At 34.5% G+C, this 14958-nt stretch overlaps 1 protein-coding gene across 1 annotated transcript in view; it reads left to right on the top strand.

The window, feature by feature from the left end:
- The window catches only part of LOC106460875 (HAUS augmin-like complex subunit 3), a 17916-nt gene extending 2958 nt beyond the window's left edge, over positions 1-14958 (top strand). Inside the window, exons 2-6 of the mRNA XM_022387680.1 lie at positions 3891-4085; positions 5589-5696; positions 12419-12502; positions 12840-12951; positions 14419-14958. Coding sequence (XP_022243388.1) covers positions 3895-4085; positions 5589-5696; positions 12419-12502; positions 12840-12951; positions 14419-14640 — 717 coding nt within the window. The 5' untranslated portion in view covers positions 3891-3894 and the 3' untranslated portion in view covers positions 14641-14958. The remainder of the gene's footprint in view (positions 1-3890; positions 4086-5588; positions 5697-12418; positions 12503-12839; positions 12952-14418) is intronic.

Raw genomic sequence — 14958 nt, 5'->3', positions numbered from 1 at the left:
GGAAAGAATAAACCAGTTTTATTAAGTAAAGACTTGTGTCGTTAAAATTTCCTCGGAACGAAGTTACGAAAAAATCAATTAACAAACGGAGACGTAACAATATAATAATTTTCTACATGACTTTCAACTGAATTAACCTAATTATTTCTCATTCATATCACTTGATAATTTCAACTTCATATAGATTCTTAATTTTATGTGCTATAAGAATGATCTGGAGGTTGCTTATTTCATTTTATTTTTTGTAAAATAACGAATGATCTTAATTGTAACGCGAAAAATCTTACTTTAGTCCTACTTCCCCAGTCGTTGAAGGTGTGCTAATGCATGAATAATTTTAACTCAGAATCACTCCATCTCCCCAAAAATATGAAATTCGTGGATTTAATATATTGAAGGGCAGGTTTAGCAACCTTTTACCAGACAACTGAAAGGAAAAAAAAAACACGGTATGAAGTTGAAATGTATATGAAACATTATTACTGGAGAAATAACAATAAATTGGCTGATCATGCTAATTGTAGGATTGCTGCAGAATATTGAGGTTAAAATGTAAAATAAACAACGGATTTAAACTATATTTAAATAGAGAGACTAAATAAGTAATGATGTGTGCAACATTTGATTTCGTGAAGTTTCTTCCCATCTCAGGATACATTTCTGCATCATGCATTCCTGGGACACTTGTCTCCAGTTTGAGAACCATTGTGTTAAAGATAGGCAAACATTTAAATACTGATTGCAAGTTGCTACTTTTTAAGGTTATGAGATGGCTGAACTTTTAAATATTTTTTTTCCCTCATATTGTTCCCTATTTGCTTATCAGTAAGCCGGCGGCTTACAACTCTAAAAATCGGGTTTTGTTAGCCACGATGGCTTTGATCTTAATAGCAAACAAACAAGAAATCTCTGTTATTTTTATAATAGAAAATATTATCAATATATCTTCTCCTGTAAAAATAAAAGAGGAGAAAACATCTTAAAGCTCAACTATTTCAATAACATCGAATATTGTGTGGGAAATATTAAAACTGATCTGAATGGAGTAGATGTTAATCCATCTGAACACGTACATTCAATGTTTGATTTCAGTTTTTCAGTGTCTCTTTCAGACAGGTGAAACTTTCCCCATCCCCACTTGTTTACTGCCTTATATATAAAAATAAGAAATCTGAGAGCTTTTGAAAGGTAGACTTTATTTTCATTCTTGTAAATAAGTTCTTTATCTGCTTTTGAGTTGTTGTGAAACAGAATAATGAAATTTTTATGTACAATCTAAATAAATAAAGTTACAGTATTTATTATAGCTCGTAAAACCAAGATTATTTATTTAGACGTTTTCATTTTCTTTTATAATAATATTAGCACTAGCAGTCTTTTCGTTTGTAATCGAATACGTTTTTCGGCGGGAAAACAAACGTAAGAGAACTAAAGTTTTTGAATTAACCTGGTTTTATGAACGTTAGTTAACATAAAATGTAATTTAGGTGCAACAGTTCACATTTGAAGTTAAAAATACGAAAGACGGTTACAACTGAAGAAGTCTATGTAAATTAACAATAGTATTCTAACTCGAAAGTGAATAAAACGTCTTTCTACTTGAAGTGTGGGCTTAACGAGTAACGTTACTCGCCAGATGCTGTGTAAGTTGTGACTAATACTAATAGTGTAAACTAACCTGTAGCTCTCTTACTGAGAACTGCTAGTACTACATAATACCAGTGCCATTAATGAATTAGTATTAATATTAGTAAAAATATTTGCATTTGAAAGTTTCCTTTCATTGACTGATAACTGGAGTTAAAACTAACTTGTAGTATTACTAGTACTACAAGTAATGAATGATGTAGGAGGTCAGGTATATTCTGCACTGCCTAAGAAGTACTAATAGATGATGCTAGGAAAATTTGTAGGTTCAAAAAATCAATTAACAACAAAAATGTAAAATCCTGTAACCAAAGAGCTTTTGAAAGTTGGGCTTTTCTTTGTCAGAGCTAGAAAGGTCAATCCTTCAAAAGCACTCATGCTACAGGGTTTCATATTTTTGTCTTTAATTTTAAGTGGTATTAATAAGTACTTTAACTTATGATATAGACTAAGCAAGTAAGCTTTTGTAAGGTTAAATTGTATAATATATTAATATAACTTGGCTGCAAAATGATTCTATTTTGAACTACAGACACAGAAAAGCTTCTAATTAAGTTTAGGCTAAAACTAGTTTTAAGTAATAGGCCTTAATGGTTACTGTTAGCTGCCAATGTCAAATTATTTTTAAGTAAGCAAGTACAATGTGTAATAGATTCTTTATAGTTTAAAGTATTGTTTGTTTGTAATGATAATTATGTACTGTATGAAGGTAAATACAGTGTCACACAAAAAAATACATTATTGAGGTTATAGTCTCAAGAATAAGTAAAGGGCCTTACAGGAAAAAATGTTACCTATGTGTCATACAGCCTTTAGGAATTCCTTGCAAAAAGCCATATGATTCTTGGAACTATTTTGACCAGGACTTTTTAAATAAAAAAACTAAATCTCCAAATCAAACTCAAATACAAAACAAGCAATGTTTTAATACAAAAAAGAAATTCACAAAATAAAGACAGCAATAATAATAATGAATTAAGGAAAAAAGAACCAGAAAAAGAAAAACCTTTTGTAAGCTTATTTTGCATGCCAAAAAAGGAAAGTTGAATTCCAAATACAAGATCAAATGAGTACTTACAGTAATATCTTTTAATTAATAAGTAAAATATCAGGTATCACAGTTTCACAAATCTCAAACCTAACACATCTCTTTCATCCTAGTTGGTCTAACTTTGATTCTTAGGGATTTTTAGTGTCTTGCCAAACCATGAGATTAGATTTGACATAACTGATTATTTAACATTTATTTTACATAATTAGTCATGAACTTAGTATCCATATGCAACCACTAAGGGAACCTTGTGTTTGGTTTCTTAATGTAAAAGTTACTTGTTTTATTAATATTTAATGTTTATAGTGAGGCAGGTGAGCTAGTATTCTAGGAAAAAACTAGAGCTGCTCAAACTGATAGAAGGAAAAAATTTTAAACAATAAAAAAACAAGTCATAACTAGAAAAATAAAATCAGAAATTGCTACCTCACAAACTTTGAGAATGCTTTTTAAAAGTCTGTCTGATTTTTAGAACTAGCTCTGGCAAATATGAATGACATTTACACATTTGATTGCTTTAATAGTCATGTATTAAAATTCAGACATACTTGAAAATAGGTTTTGACTCTATAGCTAACTCAAAATTCTTTTGAATAAGTTATATGTCTGAAGAACTTATTGGGAAGGATAACTATGTAGAAGCATGATTCTTATTTTTAGAATTAAGGGCTAAATCAGAGTAGCCATTTGCTCAATACTTATGCTCTAACCAGCCTTTTGATAATAAATTTGTATAATTGGAAATGTGAAGATTTGAATATTGGACAAGAAACAATGAGTATAAACTTTAACGACCTATATGAATTTTGTAATGCCACTCACACACACACACACACACACACACACAAAATTGTTCAACACTTTTGAGTCATTAGTGCATTGTAAGAGTGATGGTCAAATCCCACTATTTTCTCAGACAACATTAGCCTGAGAGTTGGCAGTAGATGGCATTGAATAGTTGCTTTCCTTCTAGTCTATTGCTGGAAAATTAGGAATGGCTAGTACATATAGCCCTTGTGTAGCTTTGTGTGAAACTTGACAAAAGAAACAATGAATTCCTTAATTTGTACTGATTTCTTGAAATTTTTAAAGGTTCAATTACTGTTCTTGATCAAAATCTTGTTTAAATAGTTGACTAGAACTATATCCTATTTGTGAGCTTTGTCTCTTATGTCAGATGCGTGTTTTATAGTGACATGAGTGGAGTAACAAATGGGGGTGGAAAGTTTCTCCAAACTTTAGCCAAAGTTGGCTTTCCTGGAACAAAAGACCTGGATGGTTCCAGCTTTGATTGGATGTTTGAAGCTAAGCCTTTAATTCCATTCCTTGACTGGTTCTGTGACAGTGTTGATACAGCAAATGTGTTGACACAGGAAGAGCTCCAACAGTATGTATTAATAAATCTCAATAATTAATTAGATGTATATCCATATATGCTAATATTTTTCTTAGCAATCAGGGCATTTTTGGAAATTAAAATTTTTAGGTACTTTTCCATTATACCCCCTACAATATTAATAACTTTTCTGTTGTACCCCTGCAATTTGAATAACTTTTAAAATATATATATTAATATGTGAATATGTATTTTATTCATATAGTAAATGCTAATGATACATTTCTAAAAATATATTAATAACCACTGTATTCATATAGTAAAACTTAACATTTGTGGGGGTATAATGGAAAAGTACCCATTTTTGAAAATTTTATTTAAATTCTTAGAATCCAGTGATGTATGTAGGGACTAATATTTGTGCATGATAATATGTAGTTTTAAAAGGTTTATACCATTATTTTATGGATTACGTGCAAAGTCCAAAAATTATTTATCTTGTTTGGCTGTAACATTACTTTGAGGGCTAGTTACAATGACAGGGTTGAATTGCAATAAAATTTAAGACATTTTAGTTTACCTGAAACAATCTTTGATAATTTTGCATTGTGTGGTGTGGCTTCATAGCTTGTGTGCAGGTATATTTAGTCAATGTGGATACAGTCAGTGGAATCTAAATATGTAATTAATAATATATTTACATTAGTATTTAAATGTTAAAACAGCAAGATAAGTAGTAAATTAATATTTTTATTCTTTTTTTTTAACACGTCCCTCAGGAGTCAAGGGGTGTCTTTACACTACAATGTCTTGAATATTAAAATTAAGTTCAATCCATAAACTCCCAAAGAGGGTGGTTTTGGACGTATCTTTTCGAGACAAGTTTTTGTTTGTTAATTGATAATTTTTTTAAGTGAAATACAGCATCCTCAAGTCTCCATAGTAGTTAGTACTAAGTTCTACCTGCTGGGAGTAAATCCAGTATATATCAATAAAGCCACATTCTCAGCATCATTAATTAAGCAATTGCCAACCTTTTATGCTTTTGCTATTACCTTTTTATGATTAGCTTTCACTTGAGATATGAACAATTTCACCTCCAATTCGGTAGGGAAGGTCAAAGCATCACGATAGTTAGCAATTGGGTGAGCAGACAGGAACACTTTGAAAGTAGCTACAGGCATAATGTTGTATTCGGCTTGCTGCACAATATCTACCAAGGTGGTTCTAAATGGTTCCAGAATACCTTTGTATGTCATTTGGAGACTTCCATGCTTCTTGTGCATGTCCGTTAAGCTTGTGATGCACTGATGGACTTCAGTCATCTTACCACTTCAAATCATTTTTGGCAGCCCCAACACTAAAAGAGTGTGGGAAATGCCTTCTTTTTAGCCAATAAAAATGTCCAAAAAATTTCAGTTCAAATTACAAAAAATTGGAATGGGTAGTTTTTTTTTTCAATAATAATGTCCTCCCACTGGCTTGTGAGGGGCCTGTTAAAGAAAGTTTGTTAATATGTGTTTAATTAAATTTTGGTTTAATGTATTGTTTTAGATTCGAAGAGTTAAAATCCTGTGGATCGGTTTTGAAGGGAGAAGTACTAGAAAAAGCATTACAATGTTTGACATTTGAGTCTCAGTCTGTACCACTGGATGTTTTGAGGTGAAGTCACTTTGAAAAAATTGTATTGCCTAATATTTTAGATTCTTAGATTTAGTTCATAAGAAAGAATTAAAACAATTCAGGTCATTAAATAGTTAGTTTTTAAAATATATAAATTTTTCCGGGGATAAACTAATAAATGTAAAAGAATTAGAGCACCAAAACAGACAGTTTTTGAGCTCTAGTATTTGGATACACCCACCCACATTTACATTTTTCTGCAACTCTTTATTATTTATATAATTTTTCAAAGTACCTAAAATGAATATTTGGTGTATCCAGTTATCAGTCTTTTTTCAGAACCCTGCATGTTATACAGCAGGTTACCTATCGTGAATGTTACCACATTCAGTACTTATTTTTAGCCACAGCTAAGTGTCTCAAAGAATGGCTCCGAGATGTTTTTTTCTTCAAGTACAAACTTTTAGCTCCTAGCTCCATGATCTTTCGACCGATTTGAGATCTAATTACAGTTTTGGACTCAGAAGGTCAAATCCTTTCAATTGACATATTTGACCACACCCAAGGTCTCATAGATTAATTTATTCTAATCCTGCCTTAAATAATTTCAATTTGAGGGTAGGCTGGTAGAGATGGCTTTCATAAAAACAAATGATGGAAGTGGTGAATGTGGCATATTTTAATCATCAACCAAAGTATTTATTATCCTTTTCAACCAGTTTCTATTTCAAATTATATTCAAACACAACATACAGGCAACAAGGGATCATTTGGTCCTTCAAGACAGTCCCTGCACACCAGCCTTTGAGAAAAAGTAAAAACTTAAACTCTCCATTTATTTTCAGGAAATTATCGATTTCCTTTTTAAATTCTTGTAAAGTGCCGATCTCTATTACTGTTGATGGAAACTCGTTTCATAAGCCAATCACTCTGTTAGAAAAATAAAATTGTCTTAACTAGGCAATTAATATAATTTGCTAACCGATTAATCATTGGGTTCCTTAATTGATTACATTTAACTCATTGATTATTTTCGCTTGAGACTTGGATAGTTCATATAATCAAAATTGATCACTTTTCTCAAAATTTTCCCGATTCTTTATATCTTGCAATGTATCCTCATTAGGGGTTAACAATAAATCTTAAATTTCATTCCCTCTGATTGGCTCACTGATCATTTGGTATTGGAAATCATTCTGATTCATCATCAAATAACTTATAACTCGGAATTTCAAAATAATTCCTGTTGTCAGTATATTTTCCAGATCTAACAAAGTCTGAGTAATTCCCATTATATCACAGTCTTCTATTTTGACTTAAGCTCTGAAGTCATTTATTTTGTTCTTGATACTCCTAACACTGGAATAATAGCATACAAGGTTATCTTTAAATCTAACAGAGGTACCTTTAAAGTTAATATATATGTTTCCATCATCAGACCAAACCTAATATTTATTCCCTCTCTACTGTTAAGTAATTCATTCCCACATCTAGTCGAAGGGAGTAATAACTAACTCTCTCTCTCTATATATATATATATATATTGTATGTATGTATAAACCATCACAAAATCATTTATATGAATAATTTATTGCTGACTTCTACTTTTTACTTCTTTATGAGGGTGACAGTCTTCATACATTGTCAAAAATAATTGTACCTAGGGGTAGATTCAAGGGGTGTTTTCTATAATTAAGAGCCAATTACTCTTGCTATAGTGATAAAACTTTGCTGTGAATATATTGTTTTAACTAACTTTACTTACAAAGCTCTTCTATTCCATGTCAGTCATTATAGATACAAAAATAAATGGATAACAATTCTAGTATATGTAGTGTACTACTGAAACAAATACCTATTCACACATATTAGCTTTCTTCCTTATGTTTGTGCTTTTTGCCAAACAGATTTGAAAGCGATCAACCTTGTGAAAACTCCCACCTACTTTCGTGTAAAACCATGTGAGTTTGAACACTGCATGATGACGTCATCATGCAGCAGAACCCTCCACCAATATGAGTGCATTAACTTCCCATAGATTTCATGCTCGTGAATCCTCATTCTTTTCCTCGTCATTGTTCAACTTATCTCAAGTCCTGAACCTTTACATCTTTCTCTGGGACTTTTGTCTTGCCCCATTTCTTCATCTGGATATTTTTGGTGATGCCCCTGGTTTCTTGGTATCATGGGCTGAAGCAGCTTACCACCAATTTTCCCTATCTTTTGTAGTTTCCCATTTGTCCCAACCTCACCCTTCCACCTCTTTACCTTGCCCTGGCCCTTCTTCTACTCTTTGTTCTATTCCTGTGTCCAGGATGTCCATCTCTTCCCTTCCTACTTCCATCTGATGTTTTATTTGTCAACCCAATTGCCAATAACCAACTGGTTGGTTTGAGACCTATGGGAGCCCATCTGTCACATTTTGATTGGAGAAACGAGTCATTAAGAGGGTTCATGACCCTTCTCCTGGTTTTTCTTCTACCTTTTTGTTTTCACAAAAAGATCTGGGAACAGATTTCTGATTATCAACTTTTCTTCCCACAAATGTTTCTTGATTGTCCACATTTTTGGATGAAGAATTATTTTCACTCTCCACTGGTCATTTCAACCCATGTCTGTGGATGACCAACTTTGATGTTTTGGATGCTTTACTCTGCATTGTAATTGCTCTGTTCTCATGACATTTTTTTTCTATTTGCCTATCAGGATTGCATATTCCAATTCCATGCTCTTCTGTTTGGAATAGCATTGGCCCCCTATACTTTCAATCACATAATGTGGGTCTTTGCTCCACATATTCACAGTCTATATCTGTGATTCCATTTCTGTATAGACAACTGGCTTCTCCTCATCCATTCCCAGGCAGTATTCTCCTAACACACTTCCCTTTTTCTTGAAGCCATTTATTTGGGGTTGCTCATCAAGGTTTCCAAATCCCTCATCACATTTACCTGGGAATTCTGTTTGACTCTTGACTCAGCCGTGCCCAACCTTTGTTCATTTGCCATTGAGATCTTGATTGTTTAGTCAACAAGATTTATACCTCGCATGCATTCACATTCTGTTAAAGAGGTCCTCTTTCTTTTGGAGACCACGGTTTCTTTGGAACTTCTCATTCACTTGGACATGCACATATGTGTCCTTTACAGTTGATGTTATGCAACCAATGGAACCTTTCCAGGGATCTGCTATCCTCGCCAATCCATCTCCTATCTTCTTTACTGGAAGATCTTGTATGGTTGCTAGACCACTCTAATAGTACCTCTGGCATTCCCTTACCTCCTCTCAAACTGGACATTCACCTATTTATGAATGGTTCTGTCAGGATGGGGAATGTCTCTGAATGATAGTCTATCTTTGGGATCCTGGTCCTTGGAGGAGTGTTCTCTGAATATCAACACCCTTGAACTGCATGTCACGTATCAACTACCAGGGGGCACACACTCCAGGACCACTTGCTTTCAAACATTGGACCCCTTCTTTTGGGCCCAATCCAATTGGGTACAACTAATAGCCTGTCATGTTCTGGGTGCACTGAACATTGTTGTGAACTGTATTTCCAGACAAGACCATGTCCTGCCAACAGAATGGTCCCCTCCACCCACAAGCCTTCCATTGGATCTATTCCCAGCTTGGAACTCCCTTGATAAATACCTTCTCCACATTCTTTAATGTCAAACTTCCTGTCCTCTGGTTTCTCACATCTTACCCCTGGTTGTCAATTCCCTCAGTCAGGACTGGCCCGATCTTTTCCTGTATCTTTATCTTCCTCTCTGCCTCATCCCTTTGGTCCTTGCTCTGATTTAGGACAACCCTAGCAGGTCCTTTTGGGTGGCTCCTCACTGGCCAACCCAACCTTGGTTTCTGTTACTCCATCTTCTCCCATCCAAGCCTTCACTTCCCCTTCCCAACATACTGTCCCTATTGATCCAACCCTATGTGTCACTCTTTCATCAAGGAGTGACATCTTTACATGTGGGATTTGTCCAGTCCATTGCACGTCGAGTCTGACTTTATTATTGTGTAGCTTTCCAATTGGCCCATTCTTGTCACCCTTTGTTCTCTTCAGTGTACCAATGTAACTGGTGTGCTAGTTGCTGTTGGTCTATCCATCATCCACCACCCCCCAACTGATATACCATGCAACATATTACCTCCTCCTTCCTGTGGCTTGTCCATCTTGGATTATTGGGCACCATTATATGCTACCTTCCTCCTTTCCTGATACCACAGGATATTTTCATTACATGTCCTTCTTCCCTCTTCTGTTCTTTCCTTATCCCCCCACTTTGACTGGGATCTGAATGTGGTCCCATCACACTCCTACCTGGGACCTTTTTGAACCTCTAGCAACCTGTTTGATGTGTCATCTCTTCCTGAAGACATATTTCCTCCTTCAGGTGTGTATGCCATAGATTTCTCTTGAACTCTCTTCCACTGCACTTACCTTCTCCTTTATCCTAATTGGTTCTTTGTTTCTAAGACTTCGGTAGCTAGGGAAGGTGATCACACTTTTACTCCCATATCCTTTCCATCTATATCCCATCTCTATGATTGTTCAGATCTGGATAGACTCATGTGTCCTATCCAGGCTGTTCACTATTTACCATGCACTCCGTTTTTTGAGGCTCCTGTCCCTATCTTTTCATACTGTGGGACCTCTACTCTACTAGAGATCTCTCTCTTTTACCACCCTTAAAGGATGGATACACCAGCTCATCCATCTGGTGTATGCCTCTTTGGGGCTAAATGATCATAGGCTCTTTTGTGTCTCTTCTCATCAGGTTTGTCACCCCACACCTTCTCTGGATGCTCATTTTCACCATCCATTAGATGAGATTATTCAGGCTGGCATGTGGACTATCCCACACACCTTCATTGCCCACTATCTGCATCACTTGGCTATCTCACCTCCAGAGGGATTTAAACTTCTGCCTATAGCCATTCTCTAATCCATTTTTTTTTCTCTGTAAACAGCTGAGTATACAGATTTCTTCTCTCACCTGACATTTACTGCAGGACCCACTAGGTGGCTAGTGTTGCATCCTAGTGTATACTTACCCAAAATATGTATTGAGTCAGGATAACTGAAAGTGCTCATACCATCTGTCCTAGCTCTGCATGTACGCACTGTAAGATGGGGTGTTCGCAAGCTCACTTGAGGTTTCCTTATGGTATTTCTATATATATAAGTGGGGCTGTGGTGACACTAAGAGTGTAATGCGGATCACTCCACAGAATATATATATATGCTACATCTCACTTCACAATTCCCAATTGGATCAATTGCACAACTCACAATTCCAATCCTTTTAATACCCTTATCTTACAACTCCTCCTGCAGCCAAGACTTGTTCAGTAGAATTGAGTTAAACATTTCCTGGTTTATACAACACCATAAACATACCTCACCCCTGCAACTACCATAGAGACTGTATCTATACTGTTCCACAAAATACAGTGCACTCATCCCACAGCTGGCAAGAGCTCATAGAGACTGATGGTTGAGGAGAGGTGACTATACTGGACACACAAGTGATGAATCTCTCACATACCCCCTCCCACAGCTGGAAAGGGGCCTTTAGAGACTGACGGTCAAATAGAGGTATATTTAATTATTCATACCTAAATGAATACATACAGTGCACTCCTTCCATAGCTGGCAAGAGCCCATAGAGACTGATGGTTGAGTAGAGATGACTATACTGGACACACGAGTGATGTATCTCTAACATACCTCACTCCCACAGTTGGAAAGGGGCCTGTAGAGACTGATGGTAGAGGAAGTGAACATGGAGGGTTATCACAAGTCCCCTTCTCTGATAACTGGTTTTGACCTGTCTACGTCTGATGGTAGAGGAGTACACAAGATATGGTCTGAACAAGCTCCAACCTCACTACAGGTATTGGCTGTCCAACAGCTAGTGTGTGAGTATGTGGATGGCCATGTACATATTTGCTCATTTTTGCTACACAATTATGGCTTCTTTACCTCTTTTTATTCTCCTGTCTGGGCAAAGAGTATACCCTGGAGGAGATGAAATGCGGTCTCCCATGGGTGTGCCTCTGCCATTGAGTGTCATATGGGCTTTCTAATGTTGCTCACCTAGATAAGGTTTTGCACCAGTCTTTCCACAATTTGAATGTGGTATTCTAGCTAATCAATATGAAAAGGTGAACCTTCATTTCGGGAATTAACATTTTCTTTAACTGAAAATATATTTTCAATAGATACCTCTTTACACATTTCCTCCCATCCTACCTACTTTCCAATGCATATTTCTTCATTGCCTCATCAAAGAATGAAGGTGCATGAGCGTGAAACCTGTGGGAAGTAATTGTGCATGGAGGTGTATCACACTGCCATTGGTAGAGGGTTCTGCTGAATGATGTCATCATGATGCAGTGGGAGTTTCCACAAGGCTGGTGTCTTGCAAATCTCTGTGGCAGAACGAGTAATCACATAAAGAAGAAAGCTAATCTTTGTGAAAGGTATCTATCAGAAATACATTTTCAGGTAAGAAAAATGCTTAGTTTATAAATAGTTGTGAATTATTTGCACACTAAATCTATAAGAAAAGTTTCTATATAATTGTTTTCGTATGCAAAATTTTCAAGGTAAAAGTATGTTTACAGTGAGCAATTTATTTCATAATTCCCCTCCCTCCCCAATGCTGACAATGTATTATCATAGAATTTGAATTAGTTTTACTTTCTGTATAAACAATAAACAATGACTGTGACATTTTTTAATAAAACAGGGAAGAAGTATCTTTGCTCAGAGCCGAACTGTCATCAGTTGAAGCCAGAGTTAACGAGCTTACACATCAGAGAGATGTTTTAAGGTAATTTGAATTTTAAAATTTAATTTATCCATGTTTATTTTATAGTCTTGATTCTTCTCAATATTAAGCAAGTTTTACAACACTTGTAAACTGATACCTTCATACCTGGAGCATTTTTTTCTTTACACAGCAAATTGAGAGATTATATATATATAATTTAAGTATTAATAGATTATTGCACAATTGGTGTTTTTGTTCTTTTGAGTGAAGTATTTAAGTATAAGCATGTTTCATGATTTCTAATGAGTTTGTATAAACTAACATTATATTTTAACAACATTATTAACTTATGATTTTGGATCATATATTTGTTATAGATATTTTTTTAATATTTTAGCATTCAACTTAGTCAAGACAACCATCGTGGACTATTGATGGAAGATCTCATTAGAGATCTGCAACATGACTTGTGCAAACAGCAGGAACAGTTTGTTTCGGTCAGCAAAGAGGTGTGTTCATCAATTTTTACATATCTTTGGTCCACTTGTCTAAGACTTGATGCATTTTACGTTCTTGTATGTTAGTTTTATTCACAACAATCTGTTATGAGTATTGAAAACTTACTGCAGTTTTCTGTTCAAACAAAAACAGCTGAGTAGTAACCTAGTATATAAAAAAAAACAATCAGTATCTTCATGACATGAATTATTTTGTTTCTGCTTATCAGTTTAGTTGAATGTATTATTGTCATTTTTGATTCATTTTACTACTTGCTTCTTAGTGTAGACATTTAATGCCTTTTGTGAATTTACAAATGTGTCAGTAGAAATACACTTTGAAAGTGTATGAAACTGATCTCTGGCTATTACAAATTAATGCACAAATTAAATTGATAACTTCTAAAACAGCTTCCAGTATAAACCAAGTTAGGCAGATTCCAAAGTTAAGAGAGATTTAAGATTGATTATGAAAATCTATTTGTGATCAACATGTTTGATTTTTGTTTGTTCAAATAATTGTTGTATATTTAAAATTTAATAGTTATGTGTCCAACTTAGTTAATGTACAAACAGTGAAATTAAAGCTGTTTTAGTGAGAATTACACCATACTGGTGTTTGTAAACGTATCATTTGAGTTTTTTTTTTTTAAATTAAACTATCAGTCACTATTTAATTCATTTAATTAGAAACATTAGGTTTCTTCAATGTCATCTATTTTGTGTACTTGTGTGCTACATTATAAGAATTCTTTTTTGGAAAATTTCTTTGTTTAAAACTATTTGTGAAAAAAAATCGTTAAGGAAGAAAGCTAACATTTAGCTATTTTTGTAATAAATAAAGACATAAAAAATTACATAACAAATATGTATTGCACATAAAGTTGTTATATATTTATAATGTGGTATGGTCCAATAGTAATGGTCTGGCATGGCCAGGTGGTTAGGGAGCTTGACTCCCAATTTTTTGGGTTGTGGGTTCGAATCCCTGTCCCACCAAGCATGCTCGCCTTTTCAGGGCATTATAATATGATGGTGAATCTTGCTATTTGTTGGTAAAAGAGTAACCCAAGAGTTGGCATTGGGTGGTGATGACTAGCTGCCTTCTCTCTAGTCTTTCACTGCTAAATTAGGGACAGTTAGTACAGATAGCCTTATTGTAGCTTTGCAGGAAATTCAAAACAAAAGTAATAGGACTATAAAACTTATAGAAGAAATTTATGTTCCTGCAGCAGTTTTAAACCTAGATAATATATTTTAAAGAAAAAATAAATTAGGATGAAATAGATCAATTTAGGGAGATTTATTTCACTGGTGGATATCGCTACTTCTGTTGTGTATTAGGTTAACAAACATACATTATGTTAATTATGCATCAGAGTTCTATTGTGTTTGCACCAACAAGTATTTTGTTAATATACTTACGCTGATTTCAGTTCATGGTGAGGACTCGTAAGTAAAATTCTTACTTTTTAACAGGTATCATCAAGCATACATTCAACTGTTGATCCACTTGAAGGACTTACTAGGTTCTACACACAGGAAACAAAACGGTGGAAAGAACCAGATAGTTGTAATCATTCCTCTGTTCCTGGTTCTTTCTTCACATCTTTAGACCTCAATTCTTACCATGAAACAGAAGAACATTTCCTCGACCAGCTAAGGTCTTACATAAAAAAGCAGTTTTGTCAGGTGAGGTGAAAGATTTCTTGCTTAACTTTAAACGTTTCAAGTCAGTTTTCCTAGAATGAAGTTCGTCTGTCAAGGCTGTAATGAAATTAAAGTTTTTAAGGAATGATAGCTTTTAGTTGAATGGTAATCGAGAACCACTTTTTCATAAAAAATTAGGGCTATTAATGTGAATGTATTTGAAATTGCTTTGAATCTGTATTGTAATGTGTAAAATTATATCATATGTTGATTCTAAAGAAGTGTAAAATAGGAATTCTCAGATTTTATGTATGGGCTGGTTTCTTTGCATTAGATGTCTGTGACTTGGTGATAAATTTCAACAATAAC

Source organism: Limulus polyphemus, unplaced genomic scaffold (genome assembly GCF_000517525.1).
Source record: "Limulus polyphemus unplaced genomic scaffold, Limulus_polyphemus-2.1.2 Scaffold852, whole genome shotgun sequence".
In the NCBI taxonomy this organism is placed as follows: Eukaryota; Metazoa; Arthropoda; class Merostomata; order Xiphosura; family Limulidae; genus Limulus; species Limulus polyphemus.
Note: the sequence above shows the minus strand (reverse complement) of the source record. Positions and strands in the feature narration are given on the sequence as shown.